Below are 27,122 nucleotides of genomic sequence, written 5' to 3' on the forward strand. Positions count from 1 at the left end.
ATAGATACACTATTGTATCTGAATCCGGGCCTATGAATCAGTCGCATAGATACGACCCCGCAACTCAGAGTTACGACGGCGTATCCGGAGATACGCCGTCGTAACTGCTATCTGAATCCGGGCCATAGTCATTTTTAGCAGGGGTTCCCTGAGTCCAGAAAGTTATTGAAATGGTTTCTTTGTGTTGAAAAGGTTTAGAAATTCTGCTGTATAAAAGGCATAAAAGAACCAGCATTTTGCAGATTTACCAACATTTGAACATACAGTTACTCACATAAGCAACAAGGTTTTTTTTTTTCTTATTATTTTTTATTTGGTCACAGGGAGGATCATTCCTGCTCAATCCCCATCTTAATCTGTGAAATTCCATTGAAACTACCATAGGAATGCGCACAGGGTGTGCTGGTTGTGCCTGGGCACATCCAAATAAACCTATGTGCATTAGCCTTATCTAGGGGCAACACCAATATATTAAAGACTAGGTTCAACTTTCAGAACACACTACACTCGTATTTAGGGTGTGCAAAATATGCTCCTAATCAACCGCCTGCCACCACCAGAGCCTCCTCCCTGTGACAGCAGGTGGCATTCATATGTCTGAGCCTTGGGGTGCCACCTATAGAAACTACATTGTCACAGTTTCAAATCTTACACAAATATACAAAAGGCGTTCATCCCAAAACTTTTAAAGGCTCTCCCAAGGAGTAATATTTTTTAGAAAGGAGGCGAGCGCATCAACATTTGGTCACCAGTAAAAAGGTCAGGGGTGCAAAGTTTGGACAGCCTGGGCAGTGCTTTACAAGTTTCTGTCATGATCTGATCTTGGAATTGCCAAACTATTACACTTTTTAAACAAATTCTTAAATCAATCTTTTATGTAATTACTTGTTTTAAAATATTCAGGTTGACTCAGAAGCCTGAAGAGATACTGTATGTGGGTATAGGGCACACTTATTCACTATAATCACTCAGCGCTGAAGTCCACCCATTGGAACGCAAGATCTCCATCTTCTCCCCTGTCAGAATGGCGATCTGCCTTGTTTACATAGGCAGACCACCATTCTGCCTCTCTCAGGAACGATCGCGGATGACCCGCTGATTTGCTCCCTCTGTCCAATCAGCTCGTGATCGCGCCTCTGGCGACACACACCCCCTTAGTACCAAATCAGGTACGCAATTTCGCTATAGAGATGACCTGCCGCAGTACATGTATGTTAGGCAGTCGGCAAGTGGTTAAAGCTTTTCTCTAGTCAGTGAAATATATAGTTTAAACCTTATGTACCCGAAAATAATCAGTGCATCCACTTTAGTGATCCAGACACCTTTGCCAGAGCCCGGTCAAAAACAGAGCTTCAGCGCACGTCTGAACAATAAAGGAACAAAGGTGCACTGCAGCAGAATCTGTCTCCGAGTGCTAGCATTCCTTCTCCCAGTCTGAGTGCTTCTGTGAGGGGAATTCAGAGGGTTTATAACACAGATTTGTGAACTGCATATGCATTTAAAAATACATTAAATGATTTTTAGCAAATACGTGACTGCACTGATTAGTCTTATTTCCACTTAGCGATCAGCTATAATGCAAAGCCTAGAGCAAAGGGCATTTACGAGCGTAATCAAGTACTGTACTGGCCTTCGGATTAGTATTACCAAAACAAAGACCGCTAGTCTGGAGTGGTTTCTATGCACTGATCTTTGCAATAGAGGCTTTTCGGAAACATGACAATGCTGCATAATAACAGCATTGCTATAATATCAGAGGCTAGCATAGCAAACCTGTATTCATCTTCCAAGGCTTTACTGCTGAGTAAACCTCTCCACATTGAACAGTTTTGCAGTGTAAATTTTGTGATCTCAGCACTTCCATTGATCTGTAACCTTCCATGAGGTAAGCATTACTCTTAGCTTTCAGCTTCAGTTTCAGCAAAATTCGATGGAAACACTTTTTCCCTCAAAAGTAATATTCGCTGCATGTGCAAATAAACAGATTGCTAATAAAACTTATATTAAAAACCTGTTTACATTAGTGATACCCACTACAGGAGAGTCAGGACGCTCTACGTTGCAGATAGAAAAATTAGCTGTGTGTTAGTGGGCGTCCCGACTCTCTCGTAGTCCAAGGGAGGGGGCGATCACGACACTCCACACCAGGGAGAAAGCCTTGCATTACTGTGTGGCGCGGCCGTATGCGCCGGGGGGAAGCTTATGCCATAGGTCAATCAATTTGCCTGTGCATAGGAATGCCCACTCCCGCGGGATTCATACCCGGAAGCCGGGGGGGGGGGGGGAAATAAAGATATAACGGTATGTACGGCAAAAAAATAAATAAATAAAAGATCAGCGTAGAGTCAATGTCAGAATGGAGCTTAATGTAATGTTAGAATTTTTTTTTAGGGTGAACACCCAATTCCTACCTTTTGTTATTCTGAAGGAAATGCTCTTTGTTTGTCTGTGTCCATTTGCAAAGTGAATGTGAGTGACTTTATAATAATTATCAATCAGCTGCTGCACTTGCAGAGTTCTAATGAGGAAAGTGGCAGGGTTTGCACCCATTTAGACGTGATCTGTCGTTGGGAGAATATTACAGAAAATGACATTTTTGTTACAGAAAATGCCCAAAATCTGACTTGTAACTTCTGAGAAAATCAGTGAGCCAATCACAAACAGAACATTACATTTCTGGGAGGCGTTTTGTATACCATCTGTGTACAGAACACCTCCAGGTTGCCATATTGCATTGCATTTTACAGAAGATTAGAGAGCTGCAGATTGAAAAGGAAAGGCAATTTTGGCACCAGCCATGCCAGCCACAACCATCCCTCCCTCGGTGCTCAGCCTGCCATCCCTCCCTCAGTGCTCAGCCTGCCATCCCTCCCTCAGTGCTCAGCCTGCCATCCCTCCCTCAGTGCTCAGCCTGCCATCCCTCCCTCAGTGCTCAGCCTGCCATCCCTCCCTCAGTGCTCAGCCTGCCATCCCTCCCTCAGTGCTCAGCCTGCCATCCCTCCCTCAGTGCTCAGCCTGCCATCCCTCCCTCAGTGCTCAGCCTGCCATCCCTCCCTCAGTGCTCAGCCCGCCATCCCTCCCTCAGTGCTCAGCCCGCCATCCCTCCCTCAGTGCTCAGCCCGCCATCCCTCAGTCAAACTCATCCATCCCTCCTATTCACCCCCAGCCATACTCGGCAATACCCAGCTCTGTATGTGGCCAGGCTGTGGAAGGCTCCCACATATGACATCACCATAGGAGGAGTAGGAGAATCTATTTTGGGGGTGTCATTTTTGGTATGTACGTGCTATGTGTTAGAAATATTGTATGAATGGACAGCTTTGTGAAAAAAAAAAATGCGTTTATTTTCTTTTCACATTTTCCAAAAACTTTTAGAAAAAAAGGACATGTTCAAAAGACTCATTATGCCTCATAAATTATACGTTGGGGTGTTTTCTTTCCAAAATGTGGACATTTTTGGGGTGTTTCCATTGTCCTGGTGCTCCAGGGCCTTCAAAAGAGTAAGGCCCCATACACACGAGAGAATTTATCCGCGGATACGGTCCAGCGGACCGTTTCCACGGATAAATCCTCTCAAAGATTTCCGCAGATTTCTATGCGATGGAGTGTACTCACCATCGCATTGAAATCCGCGCGGAAATCCTCTGGCGATGACGTGTCGCGCCGTCGCCGCGATTATGACGCGGCGACGGGCGCGACGCTGTCATATAAGGAATTCCACGTATGCGTCAAATCATTACGACGCGTGCGGGGAATCCCTTTGGACGGATGGATCCGGTGAGTCTGTACAGACGAGCGGATCCATCCGTTGGGATGGACTTCAGCAGATGGATTTGTTGAGCATGTCAGCAAATATTAATCTGCTGGAAATCCATCCCAGGGGAGATTTATCCGCGGATAAAGATCCGCTGGCGTGTACACACCATAGGATCTATCCGCTGAAACCCATTTGCTGGGATTTATCTGCGGATGGATTCTATGGTGTGTACGGGGCCTAAGAGGTAGTCAGGAAATTAGATGTGTAATTTATGCTCCAGAACGCCTGAAGGTGCTCCCTCGCCTCTGTATGTGGCCACGCTGTGTAATAGTCTCACACATGTGGTATCGCCATACTCAGGAGGAATAGCAGAATGTGTTTTGGGGTGTAATTTGTGGTATGCATATGCCGTGTGTAAGAAATAAGCTGCTAATATGACAAATTAGAAAAAAAATCTTGATTTTGCAAAGCATTGTGGGGAAAAATTACAACTTCAAAAAACTCACCATGCCTCTTTCTAAATACCTTGGAATGTCTTCTTTCCAAAAAGGTGTCATTTGGGGGGTATTTGTACTTTTCTGGCATGTTAAGAGTCTCAAGAAATGAGATATGCCGCAGTACTTCAGGTGTGATTAATTTTCAGATATTGGCACCATAGCTTGTGGACTCTATAACTTTCACAAAGACCAAATAATATACACCGGTTTGGGTTATTTTTACCAAAGATATGTAGCAGTATAAGTTTTGGTCAAAATGAATGAAGAAAAAATTACTAATTTGCAAAATGTTCCAACAGAAAACAAAAATGCTTTTTTTTTTTTACAGAATTTTCAGGGGGTTTTTTTGTGTGTGCTATAAAAAGAAAAAACAGTGGTGGGGGAAAAGGACAAAAATGTCATATGGGTACAGTGTTGCATGACAGTAATTGTCATTCAAATTGTGAGAGCACCGAAAGCTGAAAATTGGTCTGGTTAGGAAGGGGGTTTAAGTGCCCAGTGGTCAAGAGGTTAAAGAATATGTAAACCCAACATTTCATATTCCTGATATGTACATTTTAATAGGTAATTTACTCTTTTGGTACTGCAGGTGATGAAGTCCTGAAGTTTATATTGTTTATTAGTGGACCTGGAAGTAAAATGATGAGATCAGTATTGTCTTGGAAGTTTTACACACTTTGCATCGTCTGCAGGGAAAGAAACAGTTCAGATTGGAAAACATCTTAGGTTTGACAGGTTTATCCAACAATTGGTGCTAGAACATCCCTCAAAGTCTGATTTTCTAAAAATCACTTAACCTATCCTCTTAAAACTCGGCAAGGCTTTCTAAAAAGATTCAAAATCCAAGGAGATTGACTGAAAAATGCCCATTCAAAAGAATTATTGACATTATCTTTTGAGAATTAAAAAGGGTTTGTAGATCTAAATCCGCTACTAAATTCAATTCCTGATCCAGCATATCCAAAGAAAAACCCTTCTGGAGAAATCTTAACATTCCTGATATGTGGCTGTTGTACCAAAAAAAAAGTATCCTATTTGTATTGCTTCCTTTGTGAGAAATCCCTGGGTGATCCTGCCAGTCCCTCTGCTTTCCTATTAAAAAACTGACCACACTATGGAGAACACACCGTGGTCAGTCCTCTAGCTATGCTGGGAACTCAGCCTGCTCATCTCCAATGATCAGACTTGTCCTGACGCGCCCCACCCCTGCACAGCCTTTTACTGGGAAGATCAGTGTGCTGCCGTTTCTCCTCCCCCAGCTCTAATGCAGCCAAGAATAGAGGCATTGTGACCACTTATAAAAAAAGGGGGGAAAAATGTATTTAGATTTTTTTTTTTTATATATCTAGGCACAAATGTTTAATTTCTATTTTAAATGGAATGGGTTGTTTTACATGGTGATCGTTTACAATTACTTTAAGCCAAACATTAACTACTTCCGGACCGTCCCTGGTGTTAACCCCTTCCCTGCCAGTGTCATTTATACCGTGACAGTGCTTTTTTTTTTTTTTAGCACTGATCACTGTATTGGTGTCCCTGGTCCCCAAAAAATGTCCAATTGTCTGCCGCAATGTAACTACTAGTATAAACAATAAAAAACTAAAATAAAAAGTCCCTAAATCTATCCCATAGTTTGTAGACGCTTTAACGTTTGCGCTAACCAATCAATAGACGCTTATTGTTTTTTTTTGTAGCAGAATACATGTTGGCCTAAACTGATGAAGAATTTATATTTTTTTTTTATTGGGAATGTTTTATAGCAGAAAGTAAAACATATTGTTTTTTATTCAAAATTTTCTTTTTTTTTGTTTATAGTTTAAAAAAAAGCAGCGATGAATACCACCAAAATAAAGCTCTATTTGAGGGGGAAAAGGACACATTTTATTTTGATACAGCGTCGCACGAACGCGCAATTGTCAGTTAAAGAAACGCAGTGCCGTATAAAAAAAAATGGTCAGGAAGTGGGTTAAACCTTCCGGAGCCGAAGTGGTTAAAGTGGAGTTCCACCCATTTTTTTATGTTTGTCTGTGCTGCATGCCCTAATCTCATAGTGTTCAGAATGGACAATTTTTATTTATTTTGTTGCTTGTAAATACCTTTATTTTGTAGTCCTTCATTACTTCCTCCTCCTTATTAGCCTAGGCTATTAAGTCACAAGGCTATTCGCAAGGGTTTCTGGGATAGGCATCATGTATCCCAATAGTCCTTGCAAATAGCCTATTTGCATAGAGAAGGGGCGGCAACTTCCTCTGACACTCCCGTTGCTATGGAAACCTGACTGAAACCTATTACATCGCTTGTGCAGCACTGAGCATGTGCGAGATCTGCAAGGCTGTAATCCTGGAAGTCATACAGTCTGTTTTCATGATGCCCACACTTAAGATGGCCACGGTCTATTTCTAGATTATAAACTAACTAAATGCTCTAACAACCTAACAAAACAGACCTTAGTTTACAGACTAACTTTACTAGACTAGATTAAGCTTGTGTATTACAGGGGTATTTATATTTAAAAAGTGAAATTGTGGGTGGAACTCCCCTTTAAAGTGAACATTCAAACTTCACATATACTTAACAAGCAGTAAGAAAATTCTCTAGCTGTAGGCACTCTAAAGAAATGTACCCTTAAAGTGGAGCTTTGCGGCAAAATTGAAATAACAGCCACCTTATATTTGTTATCTGTTCTAAATCATATTGCATAACATAAAAAAATAAAAATAAATTGCTGCTTATCTTCTGACTCACCTAAAAATTTTATGTTTGCCTGGCTTTTATTTTTTAGACAAATTGTATAAAATTGCAACTCACTCATGCCTGAATATGATGATATGCAGTTAACGTTTTTATTTCTTTATAAAATTAGATTTTTCCCCAACTTTACTTATTGTACATAACTGATGAATAAGAAATATCCGTTCATTGTATCACAGCAATAGCTACCACAAAAACCTAAAGTAAAAATAAAATTTCGGCTTGTGAAATGGATAGCGGATATAATGGCCCAATCACAGTTTAGAAATTGCCTTGTAGGCAATGGCTTTCAGAATGCAATCTACCGATTGAATTACGGAGCTCAAAACTGACTCTTTATAGCAAATAATTTTTTAGCATCCTATTTCTATCAGCTACTAATGTTAATACCGCACACCCCCTAAATAGAAGAAAGTGTTCTACGATGACAGCATTTAGTCGTATTTACCACTGCTAGTACTGAATCTGCTGTTCAGGCCATACATGTCCGCTTTAATTTCTCATTGAGCAATTTATTTTTACATTCTCCCCCTTTCCGTCTCACACCCTGTCCATGAGGCTCTGACCAAATGATTCAAGCAGTTCTATTTTTTTTAGGTCAAGAAGTATAATCTTTCATCAAGCTGCAGCTATTTTTCCACTCTTCCTATAAAAACCTTGCAATTTAGAGTTTGTTAGAGTTTGAATAAAGTGTGTCAAATTAAAGTGTAGCCGTGTGTGCAGATTTATATCCAACAAATCAGGCATGTGATTAATGTCCACATCTAGACAAATCAAACATGACTGGTTACCAATAATTCAGTCATGCCCCCACTGCAATGAAAAATCCCAGGTTATAGGAACCCGAGTTTGCTGCCAGAGCCATTTTTGCACACACTTTAGGCCTGATTGGTTAAAGTGATATTAAAAAAAGGTTTTTTTTTTGTTTTTTTTTAAAAACAAACATGTTATACTTACCTGCTTTATGCAATTATTTTGCACAGAGCAATGCGGATTGTCCTTTTCTTGGGTCCCCAGGGGACACTCCTGGCCTCTCCTCTTCTTCATGCACGCGGGTGTGCTTGCTCCGGAGCCCTGCTCTGTGTCCCTTTCTGGCTGTGAGCTGTGATTGACAGCAGCGGGAGCCAATGACTGCAGTTTCTCAGCCAATCAGGAGGCAGAGACCCGGGAGATCTGGAATATGCAGTTCAGTTTTGGGCACCAGTTCACAAAAAGGATATCGGGGAACTGGAGAAAGTGCAGAGAAGGGCAACCAAACTGATAAGAGGCATGGAGGAGCTCAGCTAGGAGGAAAGATTAGAGGAACTGAATTTATTCACTCTTGAGAAGGAGATTAAGGGGGGATATGATCAACATGTACAAATATATAAGGGATCCATATAGCAAACTTTGTGTTGACCGTAAAGTAAATAACTCAACACCAAGGACAAGGGGCACTCTTTACGTCTAGAGGAAAAAAGATTTAATCTCCAAATACGGAAAGGTTTCTTCACAGTAAGAGCTGTGAAAATGTGGAATAGACTCCCCGCAAAGGTGGTTTTGGCCAGCTCAGTAGATTGCTTTAAGAAAAATCTGGATACTTTCCTAGATGTACATAATATAACTGGGTACTAACATTTATAGGTAAAGTTCATCCAGGGAAAATCTGATTGCCTCTCGGGGGATAAGGAAGGAATTTTTTCCCCCTGCTGTAGCAAATTGGATCATGCTTTGCTGGGGTTTTTCGCCTTCCTATGGATCAACTGTGGGTATAGAATTGGGTATATGGGACTGTATGATAGGTTATTTTTTTTATTTTTTATGGTTGAACTGGATGGACTTGTGTCTTTTTTCAACCTGACTATGCAACTACGCAACTATAGTAAGCTTTGGTTGCACAAACTAAGTGGCGTTTTTGACACAGCTGTAGTGTTTAAAGACAGAATTCACAGATTCCTTTACTTCCCTGAATTGATCTTTTTCTAGTCAAAGCAATGACAACTGTGACAGCCCTTCTGGATAGGTTCTAAAAGTGAAGACTCTTCTAATGAAGTAAAGTTGTGTTTCTAAGTTTATATACTCCGACAGAATTTGTAAGATGTTAACTTTTCAATAAGCCGAACAGCACCTAAAGAAGTTTTAAAAAGTCTGGAACAAAATCATTTGGAGTGATGAGATCTGCTGTTTGGAGAGCCAACAAAGCCTATGAAATGAAGCACACTATCCCTACTGTGAAGCATGGAGGTAGATTTCTGCTGTTCTGGGGTGTGAAAGTCTGGTTGCCACATCATCCCTTTAAAACTAAAACACATTAATTAAATGGGTTCTGTGGCAGATTAAGGTTGTAATTAAACTCAGTTGATGCCTAATCTGCCTCAGAACCTGTGTAATGAATATGTGTTTGGTTTTAAAGGAACGAGGTGGCAACCCCATGTGTGAGGTATAATGGCACAGTGAATATCTTTAAAATTGACGGCAAGATGAATGTAGTATATTATCAGAAAATGTTGCATTCATCAGACCGGAAACTGTTTGGGGCATACTTGTAATGTCCAACATGACAAGGATTGAAAACATAAGGCCAAATCAACCCTCACTGAAGGGTTGATTTGGCCTTATGTTTTCAATCCTGTCACAGCAGTAGAAAATAATGAAGGTTCTGGAGCAGGCATCGCAATCTCCAGACTTCAACATCACTAAGCCACTTTAAAGAGATCTCAAATATGAGTTTTATGGTGGACACCCCAGTAATTCACAAAGCCTGAATATTTTTTCCAAGAAGAATGGGGGTAGCTTTACCATGATGAAAGGGTCTGATTCCCATCAATTACAAAATATGCAAGTGGTCATTGATCCTAAGTGCTATTAATAAGTATGGGCATGCAAACCTTTGAACATTTGAACATTTTATCATTTTCCTTTGTTGATCTGTTTTGTTTAATGATTGTGCTTCTCGAAATTATATATATATATATATATATATATATATATATATATATATATATATATATATATATATATATATATATATATATATAGAGAAAAGGAACAAGAGACAAAAAGCTTTTTTAATCAAACTTCTCATGTGGGTCACAGACGTGCAGCTTGCTTTATCTTACTTTTGCCTGTGGCATCACAGAGCCACTGCAGACTCAGAAGGGATCCCGACAATGTCAGGATCCACCCAGATACCTTACAGGCACAGCTGGCTCAGCATCCCAGCATGCCGCATGCCGCCAGTTGCTCCCAGCCCATCTCTCCTGCCCAGTGTGTCATGTGACTTCCTCAGGGCCCCCAAGGTAGTCATGCGATTTATGACAGAACGCATAGGACGGAGCCGCATGACATTATCGCATTAACCAGGAAAAGCTCAGATACACAAGCCAGAGCAGAGCATAGCACAGGCAGGTCCAAGGGGATATTTATAAGTGAATTTCTGCTGTGCACCATTCTATGCACCTATTAATATGAGGGTTTAATTCATTTTATTACATGTATGGTTTTAAATGGAAAGCACTATGGAGGTGACCATCTTGAGTTGTGCTGCCCCCCACTGGATGACAACTGTGGAGGAAAACTGGAGGATGTATTCCCTTAAAAGGCACATGTTAACTAACCTGTCAAACAGAGGAAAGGGCATATATAGCACACCCTGGTGGTCATGTGCCGGACACGAGCGATATGCAGTGATCACGGAAGATAATTGTTTCAAGTTGTAGCTTACAGTTTTGGAAGGATTGGGCATGGTTTTACTTTATATTTGGAAATTTTGGACACTTGTGTACATTCGGTGAAAATTACATATATGATATGCACGTTGTTTGAAAAAAGAATTTCCATTATAATGCACAATATTTAGAAATTTTTTGTCATTTGTCTTTCACAGTTCATTTTAGATGTGTGTATATCTTGACACTGTTGCACAGGAGTCATTCGGGTTTTATCACGTGTTCACTTTAGTCCTTACAAAATTTGTCGTTTAGTGGATAGTGGCAGTGTAGCACTTATTTAATATTGCATATTTTTATTGTGGAACACATGTTAATGTCAGCTGGCTGCACTAATATCCATGATATCGTATACGCTACAGGTAGCGTGGGAGAATTACACATATTCCCTACTCTTAATATGTTACAAAGAGATTTAGCTGAAAAGTAAGCATGCGATCCAACTTTACAGCAGAAATGCAAAACTGAAATATCACTCTTGGGTAGAGTTGATCTAAGTATGAGACCGTATATTATGACCCAAGAAGACACCAATGAGTTTAAAAAAAATAAAAATACTTTAGCAAATTAACTGAGCCAGAAGAGGATACTGTAGTTTCATACTTCTTACCTGTCTACTGTCCCTCTGTGATGAGGAAGAAGACGAGGCACTTTTGTGCGTTGGAGTTGATATTTTGTGAGCTGGCGATATGCCTTTCTCTTCAGAAGTCATCTTCACACTAAGATCCTGATTGTACTAAGGTGCCAGCAAGATCATATCAAATGCTTCTCTGGATCATGCAGGATACCAACTTGCAAGTACAAGAAAACTGTTCATGGTGTGTTAATCCATCCTCAAAGTCTGAAACCTGAAAAACAACATTAGGAACATTTTAGATCTTAATAAATTGAAATCATTTTAGACAGTTATGCCAATTACTATAAAATATTCACAAGATTGTATAAGAATTAGTATGACCATTTGCAAATTGAAATGAAAAGGTTTTAAACTGTAAAACTAGCTGTCTAATGGTGTATTAATACTTCTAGATGCCTATAAATTGTGGCCTATGGCATTGGACCAGCTGTATTTTTAGCATTTATTCCACCAACCTCTATAACTGCAACAGTCTTCAAAGACTACTCCAGTGCTACACAATTGTAGTTCTTAAAGTGGTTATTTGCGCACTACAGATACTGTAGCTGCGGACTTTGAAAGAAAGGACACTTGTCCAATGATCCAGTGGCATCCTCACCTGGGCCAGTTATTCAATGGTCTTTGGGTCCCAGATCTGGCACGTTAAGTGTGGGAAGTTGGCTCCACTTCCACAGCCGTCTTCCTGCTGTGCTGTGTGAATGATCCACTGCCTGCTGGGATCACTAGGTACCCTCACCTCCCCCCCCAAAAAAAAAAGTTCCAAAAGAAGGAGGAAGTGGGGAGGAGGACAAAAGCGGACCCTCCCTTTAGGGTGAAGTTTCGCTTTAACTGTTACTTCTCACAATGCATGTCAATGAGTTGACCAACTTATTGAAAACGGTGCACTACCTGTGTAACAGATATCTTATCTCAACGGTTAAAAAAAAAAAAAAAAGGGAGAGACAGGAAGTAAAAATACATTTTATATAATCAGTAAGAACTGCTGACATCTTGCTACTGCAATAGGCATATTTTTGGTTGCTATCCTTTAACCTGTTGATGACACTGGACATGCTACAAGCGTCTACTAAAACATCATCAAAGAACACAGAATGTGTGTGTAGCGCATCCACTCCGTATGCCCCACTGCCACGTCGCCCCCCCCACCCTCAACTTTCGGCAATTGTTGACTGGGAAAATGAAGCCGGGCGTGGATGTGTACCAACAGCAGCTCTATCAGCTGTAGCGGTCAAGAAAGAACCGTCTGACTCTCTGTATATGGAGACAGAAAGTAATAATGTTACTTTTGTATCTCCTTTGTTTCATTCATCTGCAGATCAAAAGGATGAACTGCTGCAGACGATGTTAATTAAAGCAACCTGGCAAGTAAAAATATTTCATTTGTAAATAACTGTGCAATGCTTTGTACCAGAATACCGTAATAGTTTTAGAGTCATCCTCAAAAGAAGTATACTTTTATTCTACAGTCTTTTTATACTAGGGGTGACCAACCTGTGGCCTAAGACACCTATGAATGCAGCCAAACACAAAATTGTAAACATTCTTAAAAGTTTTGATTTGGGGGGGATTTTTTGCAAAAATGCATATACGCCTAGTGAACACGCATGCGGCCAAAAATCATTTATGTCATCAGTTTTCACCAGTACCTGTTTTTGTGAGCAAATATTTTTAAGGATAAAGCCCATGAAGGGCAAAATTAGAGAATTCATTGAGATTTGCTACTACATCCATCGAACCATATACTGATGCGTTAATTTGTCAAAAACAGCGTCAAATATTGTACTAATTTTATGTTGCCCTCATAGTAAAAAAGTATATTACAAAAAATGAATATTTTATTACTCAGATAGATAGATCATCTATATCAGTGTTTGTTAACTTTTCGATCTGCCCAACTTTAGTGTATTTTATGTGTGGCCCAAGACAATTCCTATTTTTCCAATGTGGCCAAGGAAGGTCAAAAGGTTGGACAACCCTACTTTATACCATCTCATCTGTGAAGGCTATATAAATATTGTATAATTATAATATAATAAGGTTGGTCTACTGAAGATTAGGATAAACAGATATCAAAAAAGTCTTAATTGACAGCAAACTAAACTCCAGATTCAGTCATGAGATACAAAAAAAAAAAAAAAAAGCAATTTGCTGCTGTATAACTAGTAAGTTTACACAGGAAAACTCCATGTAGCGGGGACAACTGGATGAAACAATTTATTATAATGGAAGGTGTGGCCTGCTATTGGTATGAAGATCACTCTTTGCCGACAAAGGCACAAGTGGTGTAACTTCTCACAAGCCAGTGGTTTGGGGGCGCTTGTATGCACCGCGACAAAGGGACCCTGTGTGGCAAACATTGATGGATTGTATTATGTTGGAACAAAGACCCATCCTTATGAAAGACTCCAATTTAGTACTGGGTGGCAAATTCTTGGGAATTTTGAAAACAATTAGCTTGCTAGAAGCACTTACTGATGAGATGCCTCATGCTCAGTAAGCAGTTGTTACTATGCATTGGTAGAAGCCAAAAACAGTGGCGGCTGGTGGTAATTTTTTTGGGGTGGCGGCAAACTGTGCTCTTACCCCATCCATGGCGGCAATCACAGGAAGCTTCCCCGGCTCTCCTCCGCAGGCATCAGGAGCAGCTTCTCCTTCCCCTGCTCGGCGGCTTCCTCCTCGACAGCCAAATCAGAACGCTTCTCCTTTCGGACAATCTGGAAACAGGTCTCAGAAGCGGGCTTCCTGATTGGCAGAGAGGCCATTCAGTGTGAGAATAAGGAATATTTATTCTCACACGCCTGGGTGGGCTCCAAACAAATTCTCAGCGTTCCGAGCCTACCCTATTTTGAAGCCTATTCAAGCTTCTGGCTCTAATTGATGTTTCAAAAAACCATCCACCCCACATTGGAATTCATGCACCCGGCATCCTGAAAGGGGCCAGACGCATGGCTATGGGGGTTGGCGGCAATGGATATGGTAAGCGGCGCCCGTGCGTCCTTAATTAACGAGCTGCCCTTGGTCGAAAACATGCCCTCAAAGCTCACATGTAGTATCTACATTAATGATGCCTGACAAAAAAAAAAAATTCAACAGTTTTGAGCACAAATGTAAAACATTTCAAGTAAACCGACATCACCAGAGTCCAGTTTTTGACAGTGTATTAATGCTATATAATGACATCAATATTCAGTGCGAGTAGCTTGTTCATTTCCAATAGGCATATGTCATTATATTATTTTAATAATTGATTCTGTAATGACAAGCTTGAATGAAAATTCCCTTTCTGAATTTGTAAGCAATCATTACAACAAACTGAGAAATTACTATTCACCTCATTTAAGATCAGAATTATACCCTCCATAAAAAAAAAAGAAAAAAAAAAAAAGAAGTCCTATAGGACGTGCTTTCACGATTGCTTTGATGCTTGGGTAGTGTCTATTACAAAATGTTTATAAAGATTAGTTAGTGTGGTAACCAAAAGTGATAACCAATTTAAAAAGAATGGGGTTTTCAAAACAATGTGACTGTCAATCGCCAGCTCTGCCCATCCAGTGCTCACTGGCTCAGTCTCCCAGTGGTGCAGCCGAGAGGCTCAGCCAGCTGCAGATCAAGGCATTTGGGTGAATCCTGACTGTGGGATCTTTCTCCAGCCTGGACCAGCTGAAAGACAACCAGGCTTTTTTTACAATTTAACCTTTAAATATGCATTTGTTTACAATTCTCTCCACCCCCCCCCCTTTAGCACTGTTGGAGAGAGAGAGAGAGAGAGAGAGAGAGAGAGAGAGAGAGAGAGAGAGAGAGAGAGAGAGAGAGAGAGAGAGAGAGAGAGAGAGAGAGAGAGAGAGAGAGAGAGAACGAGAGAGAGGACGACACCAGGGAGAGAGGAGAACACCAGAGAGGAGAACACCAGAGAGGAGGAGGACACAGGGGACAGTCAAGGGTGATGGGTGGGGGCAGTTAAAAAGCACAGATCTCCCTGTATAGCTTTCAATAAAGCACCCAACAGCCGTAGGAGGGAGAGGAGGAGAAGTGGCTGTCAGAAAAGCTATACAGGGAGAGATCAGCGATTGTACCTGCCCCCAACGCCTCACCGATCACCGGTGAGGCTGCCTGGCCCCCCTGCTGAGCTTGAGGACACCTGGTCTGATACAACAGGTTTTGGATCAAGCACAAGTACCGATAATTGATATTGCCACCAATTACTATAATAGTATCGGTGCAACCCTACTTATTTTACTCAATGAACTGCAACGCAATTTATAACATTTGTATATGTGTGTTTTTTCGGGATTTTTGGTTGATAAGTGGGCAAACGTAGAAAATTTGCAGGGGCTCAATTATTTTCACCACTGTAAGTGATCACATAACCTCTGTTCTCAGCTGTACAAAAGAGGTGAAGGAGACTGTAGAGGGGTGCATTAGCAGATGGAAGATAAATAGCAATACACTGATCTTCCCAGTGAAGAGCTTTACTGTGGGGTGGGGGGTGGACAAGTTAGCCATTGGATTGGAGGCCATCACAGCCAGAAACCGGAACACATTGAGATAAAAAGTGGAGAAGGTATACAAATTTTATTATTGGGTCCGTATTACTTTCTAGGGTTCTGTTGGAAATATTTTGCTACAATAGATGCATCAGTCAGAAAGTGAGGGAATGAGGGAAAAATCGCAATACAAATCTTTAAGGCCTCATGCACACTGGACGTTATATAAAAAAAGGCAGTAGCGTTAGCTGTAGAAAACTGTAGCTGTAGAATTCGTTTTTCAGCTGTTGCGTTTTTTAGCTTTTTGTAACAAAATTGTACTCCCACAAGAGCTTATGGCTCAAAAACGCAGATAAATGCAGAATAGCGGTTTTACAAAACTCCTCAAAACCAACTAGTTCTGGGAGGGTTTTTCCAGCTAGGAAACTCCCCTGCCAAAAACTGCTCATATAAAACCTATGTGTGCATGGACACATAGGATAACATGCTGGGGAGTTTATTGGCTGCAAAAAAAAAAAAAAAAAACAGCCGCTGATTTGCCCTCATTTCCCGTCTTGTCGTCACACTGCTGTAACACAAGCAATGCATTGTTTTAGAGCTCAATGCAGCAACTTCCCCACACAAATGACGACCTCTAATGCGGCGTTTGCCTGAAGAAGTTGGTTAGTGCTCATATATGAGCATATATTTGGCTGGCAAGTAATATACAAAAAGTTGCATCAAGAAACTTTTCAAGCAAGACATTAACAAGCATCATTGCAATGCCTATACTGTTATATAACAATGCGTATATTTTAGAAGAACTGTAAGAATCCTAACCACAGCACTAATCTTAGTGGTCTGACTCAGCAGGCTCCACTCTCCACTTCCTTATCCAGTAATAGGAAATGACAGAGAACAGACTGACCAAGCAGGATGTTCTGGGGCCTGGTGCTTCACAGCTTCTACCGCCTTCTACTTTCCATGGAATTTCCTTATGCTGCCAGCATCCAATAATTTTAAAGATATATTTAAAGGGCATCTGAAATAAGTAATTCTAAAATAAATGCAACAAATATGTATGCAAGGGGTGTTTGGGGACGAGAGGTGATGGGTCGTTTGAGGGAACCTGAATTAGGCTTAAAGGGTTAGTTAAAAATGAAAAGGTAAAAACTAACAACATACACCTTCCCCATCCACCCAAGTGGGTGATAATCGTCAGTGCCCATATAGCAGTTACAGAGGTCTGGCGATTTGAAACACCCACTTTTCCCCCCCAAACTGCTGCACCGGCTCCACGGGCACTGACAGTTCATCACCCATGGAGGTAGTGCAGCTGGGACCAGAGGGGTGGGGAGGGTGTAGGGTCTTAGGCTGGGTACAAAGTTTTTTGTTCAACCCAACAGGCTGAAAGAAGAAAATAAATACCGTATTTATTGGCATATAAAAATTTTTCACCCTGCAAATCGGTTGAAAAAATGTGTGCGCGTGTTATATGCCGACACTGCAATTTGGGCTGCCTTAAAGGGGAAGGGGAGGGAGTGGGACGAGCGCCATCACATTACATACAGCAAAAATCTCCTGTTTACTCAGTGACCTCTGCAATAGGAAGTTCCGTTTCCTGGGCCGGCATTGGACCAATGTTCTGTCTATCATAGAAGCCGTCCAGGAGGCGGGACTTTGTATTAAAGAGGCCACTGAGTAAGCAGGAGTTTCTCGCTGTATGTAATCAGACGGCGCTCATCCCGCCTCCCTCCCTGAGATGGGCATTGATCAGGCTGCATTCATGGCAATGGGGAGGCTGCAGATGGGCATTAATCAAGCTGCATTGATGGGCAATTGTAAGGCAACGGATGGGCATTGATCAAGCTGCATTGATGGGCATTCATCAAGCTGCATTGATGGGCAATTTTGAGGCTGCAGATGGGCATTGATCAGGCTGCATTGATGGGCACTGACCCTTATTTTGCTTCAAAGTTCTTTATTAAAAAAAAAAAAAAAATCCTGAAATGTTATATGCCGATAAATACGGTAAATAGACATCGCTATACAAACACAAGCAATGTTAGTTTTGTGATCTTTCCTGCTGTGCTATTGTATTTTGATGGGGAGACTGCCACCAAGTGCAGTATTAAAACAACTTTTAATATGGCAGACAAATGTACACTTACATAATTCCAGATTTAGAACGCTTGTCAATAAGGTTGCATCTGTAAGGCCGGGTACACACGGACAAACATGTATGGTGAAAGCGGTCCGTCGGACCGTTTTCACCATACATGTCTGCCAGAGGGCTTCTGTACGATGGTTGTACACACCATCGTACAGAAGTCCGCGCGTAAACAATACGCGGGGCGTGTCCGCGGTGTCGCCGCGTCGATGACGCGGTGTCGCCGCGACAATGACGCGGCGACGTGGGCGGCCCGCCTTTAAAATGCTTCCACGCATGCGTCGAAGTCATTCGACGCATGCGAGGGACGGCGGGCGCCTGGACATGTACGGTAGGTCTGTACTGACGACCGTACATGTCCGAGCGGGCTGAATTCCAGCGGGCTGTTTTAAAACAAGTCCAGGAATATTTGTCTGCTGGGAAAAGGCCCGGCGGGCAAATGTTTGCTGGAATTCGGCCCGCTCGCGCCCACACACGACCAAACATGTCTGCTGAAACTGGCCTGCGGGCCAGTTTCAGCAGACATGTTTGGTCGTGAGTATGGGGCCTAAGAGGGATTGTCCACCCACAAGAGGTCTGTTGGCAGCAGCTAGCAGCAAGAATGGAAAAGCCAGAGTGCCATATGTCAGCTGGTGTAGGAAGTCCTCAGAATCCACTGTGGAATGTGGAATTGGGAAGTGACCCTTTGTGGGTAGATGTTCTTTTTTAAAGAAGCAAACTGATTGACAAGCGCTCTAAAACATGGAATTATGTGAATGTACACTTGGCTGCCATATTAAAAGAGGTTTTAATACTGCACTTAAGTTTTGCCTCCTTATGTTTCTCTACTGTATTTCAGAGATCAGTTCCTCTTTCTTGGTGTAGCTGCCCATCTTTGTGCTGTGATTAGTAATATTATTTTAATGTTGCAGGGTATTTGCACAGAGTTTTTTAAAAACACAATTAAAAAAAAAATTACACTTTAGTGAATTTTAATTTACAAAAATACCCAATTGTGAGGCAATAAAAATAAAAGATGTTACGCTGAGTAAATACCGTATTTAATCGGTGTGTAACACGCACCCTAACTTTAAGAGGGAAGTTTCAGGAAAAAAACTTTCCACAGCCCCCTGCGTGTAACACGCAGGCACAGTTTACACTATTTTTTTAGGGAAAAAAAGTGAGTGTTATACGCCAATAAATACAGTATATCCTCTGGATGTTGTGCTTTAAAATTGCGCACACTCGTGGAACAGGGCCAAACTACGATACATAAAAATCTCCATAGGTGGCATAGCGTTTGCAGGTTACCAGTTTAGAGTTACACAGGAGGAGGTCTAGTACTAGAATTATTGCTCTTACTAGAACGTTTGCGGAAATACCTCAACCATGGTGTGAACACAAGCACAGGGGCGCTTAAAAAAAAACTAAAAATGTGTATCTTTATTATTTATCGCTTTTATGGCTATCGGGATGAACACCATCCCTTACGATAGCATGGGCTGTGAAAGGTGCTCTTTATGGAGAAATTTAGGGTCGATTAGAACCCAGATCTCTCCTCTGCCCTCCAAAGCAAACCAAGATCGGTTTCATCAGATGCTTGTTTCAGCTGGTAACCGCTTGTTTACATGAGACCAGAAGTGACAAAATCCTTGCCGCTTCCAGTTTCTGCCATCACACAGTGGGAGGAACAACATCCTTTCCTCTCACCGAGTCCCAGGAACCGGATGCTGCTGGATGCATCCTTAACGGACTCCCGGATCACACGGGAGAGCCCATTAAAGGCAGCAGAAGTCCCCCTTCTACCACCTGTAAAAGTAATTATTAGCCACTAAGATTGCTTTTATATTGAAGGGAATAGTCACCATAAAAAAATTATATAAAAATCGATCACTGCTGCAGCAATGACCAAGATATCACCCTCCCAATCTAGCGACGTACCGGTACTTTGCTGGACAGCAAGTAAAGTGGTTACATAGTTGGTAAGACTACAGTCCATCCAGTTCAGCGTGCGTGTTGCTACCATTTCCCATTTCCTTGTATATTGTGTTCAACAAAATGCCCATCTAACACATTTTTTTATATAGTCTACACTTCCCACTGACACCACCGATTGTGGCAAGGAATTCCACATCCCTACCACTCCAACAGTAAAGAACCCTTTAGGCAGTTTAAGATTACACTACTTCTTGTCCAACTTCATCGAGTGTCCACGTGTCTTGTTAAGTGACAGTTAAAAATGTAAAACTTAGTTACTTTTATTTCAGATTTGGAGAGAGTGGTGAGGAATTAGAACGACTGTCGAGATTATATTCCGGTCTGTGTCCCCATAAGGCATTTCACTCTTTTGAATGGTCATAATAACCAATGTCACCTGGAATGAAAGTGAGTGAAATATGAGTGGTCACCAGAGCAGGAATATCGTGGAAATCTTCCAATAACAACACTTGCTCGCATGACAATGATCAGGATTTTCCGCACTTTAGAAAGATATCTCTCACTTCCTGTTAAAGTGGTTGTAAAGGTTCAATTTTTATTAATTTTTTTAAATAACAAAACATATCATACTTGCCTCCACTGTGCAGTTCGTTTTGCACAGCATGGCCCCGATCCTCCTGTTCTGGGGTCCCTCGGCAGCTCTCTTGGCTCCTCCCCGCTTCAGATATTCAGATAATCCCCTCTGGGAAGCGCTCTCCGAAGGAGGTTACCTTGCAGGCGCGCTCCCAAGTCCTGCATTTAGCGTCCATAGTCGCCAATTGCAGGACCAGTGTCATTCGATTTGATTGACAGCAGCACAAGCCAATGGCTGCACTGCTGTAAATCTATTCAATGAAGAGCCGAGAAGCCCGGGTAGCGATCGAGCATGTTCACGACGTGGGATTTTTCAGGGCTCAGGCAAGTAAAACAGGTGGCTGGGGGGGGCGGTAATCGACAGATGATTTTTCACCTTTATGCATAGGATGCATGAAGGTGAAAAAACATGAACCTTTACAACCCCTTTAAGTCTAAAGGACAAATAAATCTCCCTAATGTTACACCAAAGTTACAACCCTCCCCTACTTCACCCAAACTTGAGGAAAAAGTTTTGGCTTTAGTTATACTTTAGAAAACTTGTCAACACACCATTAATTTCAGTAACAATCTTCTTCCCATAATATTATATGGATGTAATGTAAAACCCTCCCTTAAAGTGAATGCAAAGTCTTTTATTTTCTATAAAAATAACAAACATGTTATACTTATTGCTCCATGTAGTGGACTTGCACAGAGCAGCCCAGATCCTCCTCTTCTCATGTCCCTCTTCTGTGCTTCTGGCCCCTCCCTCTTGTTGAGTGCACCTACAGAAAGCATCTTCCTATGGGGGCACCTGAGACGAGTCACAACTCTGTGCGTTCATTTAGACACAGAGCTGTGGTTCGGCCCCCACCCCCTCTGTTCCCTGATTGGCTGACTGATTGACAGCAGCTGGAGCTAATGGCGCCACTGCTGCATCTCAGCCAATTAGGAGGGAGAGTCTTCGTGGACATCGCTGGACAGAGGGGGCTCAGGTAAGCATGGGGGCTTTTTATCTTAATGCATAGAAATCTTCTGCCTTTACAACTATTTTAAGTACACATTTACAATAAAAAAAAAATTCTATGCTTTTCCATTTTCTAGGTAAGTGAAAGGGTCTCTTTAATATGTCAAGTATGCTGGCTGTGAAGCAAAAATGCAAAGTAGAAGGCTTTTAGTAATCACGTTGATTAAAGCTCAGGAATGCTACAGATAAAAAATATAAAATAAATTAAACCAAAACATTTGCCTTAACATTCCATGCCCAAGGGCAGTTCATGAACTCGCACTGCAAGGCTTTTTGATATAGAACCTAATAATCCAATGTCTGAATAGCTGCCAATGACCTATCCACAATAGCAACTACCATTTATCAGGAGAGTTCACCTAAACCTCATTTGAGCAAGTGTAGCAAAACCAATAGAATCATGTTAAATGCTGCACAAATTGAAGGATTCAAAGCAAAAAGGTGGAAACTACTTTTTTTTTTCGAATATACATTCTATCTTAAGAAAAATGTATCTTTTTGATTGGTTTAAAAAAGTAGGCGGCTCTGGGTGTTAAGCCAGCAATACATGGGTCAAACTTCGATCTGTGTATAGCCAGAAGGGTTGCATTCAGCGACTTGTGTACAACCAACCTGTTGGGTTGTTCCCGAACAAACTATGCCTGGCAACATTGTACTCTGGAAAGACTTCCCACCATCAGAACACAATAAAATAGTACAGCGAATGTGTAGATGGAGGAAATTGGATATTTTTTTTTTTTCGTTTAACCCCTTAGTTAAAATTAAATTAATCATGTATGGCCAAGCTTTAGTTCCCACGTTTCCCGACAGATGGAGCTGCCTCTCTAGAGTTATAAATGTTAAAAATTTTGCCCCCCCTTATAGAAGAGATTTTTCTGTATGCCAACAGAACTCAACTTGAAAAAAAACGTTTTATTTTTTTAGCTTGCCAAACTTTTGCTTTCCTATTGCTACAAGCCCTTCTATGGTTGGACCCGTGCTGGGTGAAACTCACACTCATACTACTTCCCTGCTGTATAGTAGCTACAAAAAAGGTTACAATTTAGATGCTTAAACCGCTTGCATTTAAAAAATACATTCAGGGCTCCCAAAAAAAGATGCCAGAAAGATCCTGTGTAAAAAATGGTAAAATAGTGAATCTCAACCTTAGAGACATATGTGCATATCTGTATGGAGCCGAGATGCATACCAAAACAAGTCATTCATTTAGCATACCAGACTTATCTGACACCTGTGACCCAAGTCTACTCACAATTAACCAAGCTTCAATGTTCTCCGGTTTCCTCTCCCAGTGTTTAGGGCTGAGGTTTAGCATTGAGGGCTTGGGGTTTCTTCCCCACACTTTTGTTTTTTCTCTTCCCCTCCTTTCCCTTTGACTTTAATCTCCTCTTACCTCTGCCCTGAGGGTCCTTTCCCTTAGGTACTTCAATTCAGAATAGTGTTTGGCTTTGCACATCCTACTCTACAAATGTTAGATGGAGGCAACACTAGTAGTGATACTTGTAATGGCACCCGCTGCCTAGTGTGTCTGAGCCAATGAGGATAGAGCCAGGAAAGTAGCTGCTCTCATGCCCAGTGCTGGATTGAGATTGGGCTCAGGTAAGTATTGGGGGGGGGGGGGCACACAGAGAAAGGTTTTTTTACCTTCATGCATAGAGTGCATAAAAAAGGAAAAAATATTCCAGCCCCCCCCCCCCAGCCCACCATAAATAAATACTTACCTGAGCTAGATCGCAATCCAGCGCTGTGTACATCTGCAGAAGTGCTGCCCTTCTCTCCTCTCTCTGACAGGAGGCTCAGCAGCAGCGGGAGCCATTGGCTTCTGGTGCGGTCATTCAAATCATGTGAGCAGAGAGCAAGGGGGCAGGGCTGAGCCGAACTGTGTGTGTCAATAGACACAGGGTATGGCTCAGGAGCAAGCCGCCTGCTATGGGGGCACTTGGAAAAGAACAGGGGGCAAGACTGCCAGCAGGGGACCACTTGGTTCCAGTTTAAACTTCTTGGCTAAATACTCTAAAGGCTTAGGTTTGAGGGTATCAGGATTCAGTAATGACCCTGCAAGGGAATGCAATATATTATATATATATATATATATATATATATATATATATATATATATATATATATATATATATATATATATATATATATATATTTATTTTGTCCTTTAAGAAGAACTTTACTAGCAGGTCACATTGCCATAAGGAAGGATGAAAATACCGGCAGATCTCCAAACTGCACAGCAGACATACTGGATCCAATCGGTGCAAAACACCTTTTTCGTTTAAACAAGAGTTAACATTAGCCCACATCGACTGAACAGAATTCATCTTTCTTTAGTTTGAAGCCATTAGAACAGTAGCCTTTTGGTTGCTATAGTAATCTTACTTGCTGTATTAAATATGCGTGTTTGCCCAAACTTTATTAACCAATATTGGTTCTTCAAAATATGAAAAGACATTAAGGATGTTCTTAAAATATAATGAGGTTGGCTTTGCATCACAAAGTACAACATTCATGCAAATATACAGATAATTGGCTTATAAACCGAGTCATCTACATGATCGGAATAAAAGCTTTATATACAAATAGGCACGCATACATATGAGGTCATATTGGAGTCCCAAGAGCATGTAAAGGTTCTGAATATAATATCAATAAAAATGTACATTACTCCTTCAAGTGGTTATGAACCCTCTCGTATGCACAGTGAAGTGACTGGTCCCAGATGATACACAGAGATAAAACAAATCCTCCTACATAGGTTTTGCTTGTTTATCTGCAATCTTCTCTTCCCTACACCCCTTCAAAAAGGGCAAAATTGTGTTAAAATCCTTCCTTCTCAGAAGTGACATGTTAATAACAGAGGAACGAAGTACCAGAGAGAAATGACAATTACAGCTTTGGGAGATAGACAAGTAAAAACAATACAGATGCATGTGCTTTGTTCATATTTAATGACTGAGGTTTACAACCACTTTAAAAAGGCAAACCTTTGGCCAAAAAAAAGATAAAAGCAGTAGTAGGAGTGTAGGTAAAAGGCTCAGCTGTCTGCATCTACCTGATGCTGTAGAAACTCCACTGAGCCCCCTGAAGTGTTTTCACTTCCAGAGAGTGAACATTAGGCCCACTACCTTAGCCTATTCCCACATGCAATGCATCTTCTGCAGTAAAGTATACTTGCCTACCTATATGTGATCAGCTTGTCAGCTCAGTTTACATTCCTGCACAATGCCAGTGTGCCGAGAAGACTGCACTCCTGCACATCATCCTGTCCAGGCCAATCAAAATGGCTGAGGACCAGCCCCCCCCCCCCCCCCCCGGAAGCTTTATTCATCATTTGTATTAGGGATTTAAATGTGAACATTAACCCCTTCACGCCGACGTAATGCAAACATGCGGCCTTCGGCTTTAAGGGGTTGTGCCGAGGTGATGCTTACAGCTGCAGGCATCACCCCAGTACCTTTTTTTAGAGCCGATAGTTGGCTCTCCTATGATGACAATTGATGCGGCCAAGCAGCTACCAGCTGGCCGGAGATCGGAACAATGCCGCAAATTGGCTTTGATCGGATCTAGTAACCCGGAAGCAATGTCATGACACCACTTGTGGTTTACTGAAGCCTTAAAAGGCGCCAGATTTATAAAAAAAGTCAGTATTTAAAAACAGCCAAACTTGGTATTTTGAATGCTTTTATGTGCAAAGAAGAGATTTGGGATCTTCTAGACAAAGATTCCTCCATAAAGAATAAGTGTCACTGACTATTACTGTGACAAGGGATGTTACATTTCTTGTGACAGCAATAAAAGTGTTATTTTTTTTTTAAAAAGGGACAGTGTAAAAATAGACAATTTTTTTTTAAAGTGCCCCATCCTTCCATGATCGCACGCAGAAGTGAACGAATGCGCAAGATGCGCCTGCAAATATAAACAATGTTCAAACCACACAGAGGCGCGCATCTTCACTGGTCTCACGATTCGATTACGATTATCTGGACGACTCGATTCCGCGATGCATCACGATTACCAACAAGCTCCCACTTCTGCTTGGGCCGCCTAGTCGGCCCTTCCTCTCTGCAATCTTCTGGGACACATCACAGTTCCCAGAAGATTGCCCGGCTATGCAGGACAGTACAGTGAGACATGCACACACGGCTGTGAAGTTGCAAGCTGTCACAGCCAGATGCCCACAGTAGTATTGCCAGCGCCGTGGACAGGTGGGGGGAAAGAATGGAGGGCTCAGGTGGCCACGTCGCTGGATTGTTGGACAGGCGAGTGTCTTTGCGCACACTCGTGGAATGGTGACAAACTACGGTACCTATAAATCTCCATAGGCGACGCTTTAAAAAAAAAAAACAATTAACGGTTACCAGGTTAGGGTTACAGAGGAGGTCTAGTTCTAGAATTTTTTCTCTTGCTCTGGCGATCGCGCCGATACCTCACATGTGGGATTTGAACACTAATTACATATGTGGGCGCGACTTGCGTATGCGTTATCTTTGCTGCGCAAGCTCGCGGGAACAGGGGCGCTTTAAAAAAATAACAATAATTAGGTTTTTATTTAAATTTTATTTCTTTTTTACATTAGCCATTTCTCTATCCGCCGGAAGTGGCGGCTCGCGGATCAGGTCTCCTGGTGGTACGGGAGGCCCGAGAGCGGCAGAAGGTGGCGGGAGGGGGAGTGTCCCCTCCCGATTTTCCGGGATAACAACGGAGCGGCTTTTAGCCGCATCGGTTGTTATCCATGGAAAGCCGACCGCCCACTCTAAAAAAGGTACCGGGATGATAAGCCGAGGCCGCATAGGGGTTAACTGCTCGGAGCGCTCTCCCGGGAGGGGCAGGGCAAGTCGGGATATGGTCACACGACATCGATTTTCCCGGTCGCATGCATCGATGCTGCATTGGGGACACCCGAATCACGATGCATCAATTTCAACATCCCTACCATACATGTGAGGTATCGCCATGATCATTAGAGCGAGAGCAATAATTCTAGCACTAGACCTCCTCTAACTCTAAACTGGAAAAAAAAAAAAAAAAAAATGTAAAAGCGTTGCCTATGGAGATTTTGAAGTACCGTTGCCATTTCACGAGCATGCACAATTTTTTTTTTTTAATTGTTTATTTTCGAAATTTTCAAAAAGAGTATACAGTGTATGACAATGTATAATTAAATTCAACTTTTGGCAATACATAGCTGACAAATCTTAGACAATGTGGAGATACAGGCACAATATGACACAAACATGCAGGATAATCAATTATCAAGGCAATGTAAGCTAGCCACAGTCCAAAACAGACAGAACTACAAAAAAAAAAAAATTCAGCCATTACCAGAAAATATATAAAAACAAGAAAATGAGAACAAAGAAAGAAAGAATAAAAATAAAATAAAATAAAATATGCACCATGGGAATCAAGACTCTTGAGAGGGTTCAGATAGGAAACCGGATGAGAACTTGGAATCATCCCACGTTTTCCAAATGCTCTCAAATAAAGGCAAGGGCCCAGATTCAAGAAGCACTTGCGCCCGCGCAACCATAGGTTGCGCGGCGCAAGGGCTTACTTGCTCCGGTGTAACGAG

The 27,122-nt window shown here is 41.7% G+C and overlaps 1 protein-coding gene across 5 annotated transcripts in view; it reads right to left on the reverse strand.

The window, feature by feature from the left end:
- Positions 1-27,122, reverse strand: part of OSBPL6 (oxysterol binding protein like 6) — a 281,392-nt gene that overhangs the window by 140,484 nt on the left and 113,786 nt on the right. For all 5 annotated transcript variants that reach the window (XM_040357666.1, XM_040357664.1, XM_040357661.1 and 2 more), the window contains one exon: positions 11,323-11,560. In XM_040357666.1, the coding sequence (XP_040213600.1) occupies positions 11,323-11,424 (102 nt within the window). In that variant the 5' untranslated portion in view covers positions 11,425-11,560. The remainder of the gene's footprint in view (positions 1-11,322; positions 11,561-27,122) is intronic.

The sequence above is a fragment of the Rana temporaria genome, chromosome 6, assembly GCF_905171775.1.
Source record: "Rana temporaria chromosome 6, aRanTem1.1, whole genome shotgun sequence".
Taxonomy (NCBI): Eukaryota; Metazoa; Chordata; class Amphibia; order Anura; family Ranidae; genus Rana; species Rana temporaria.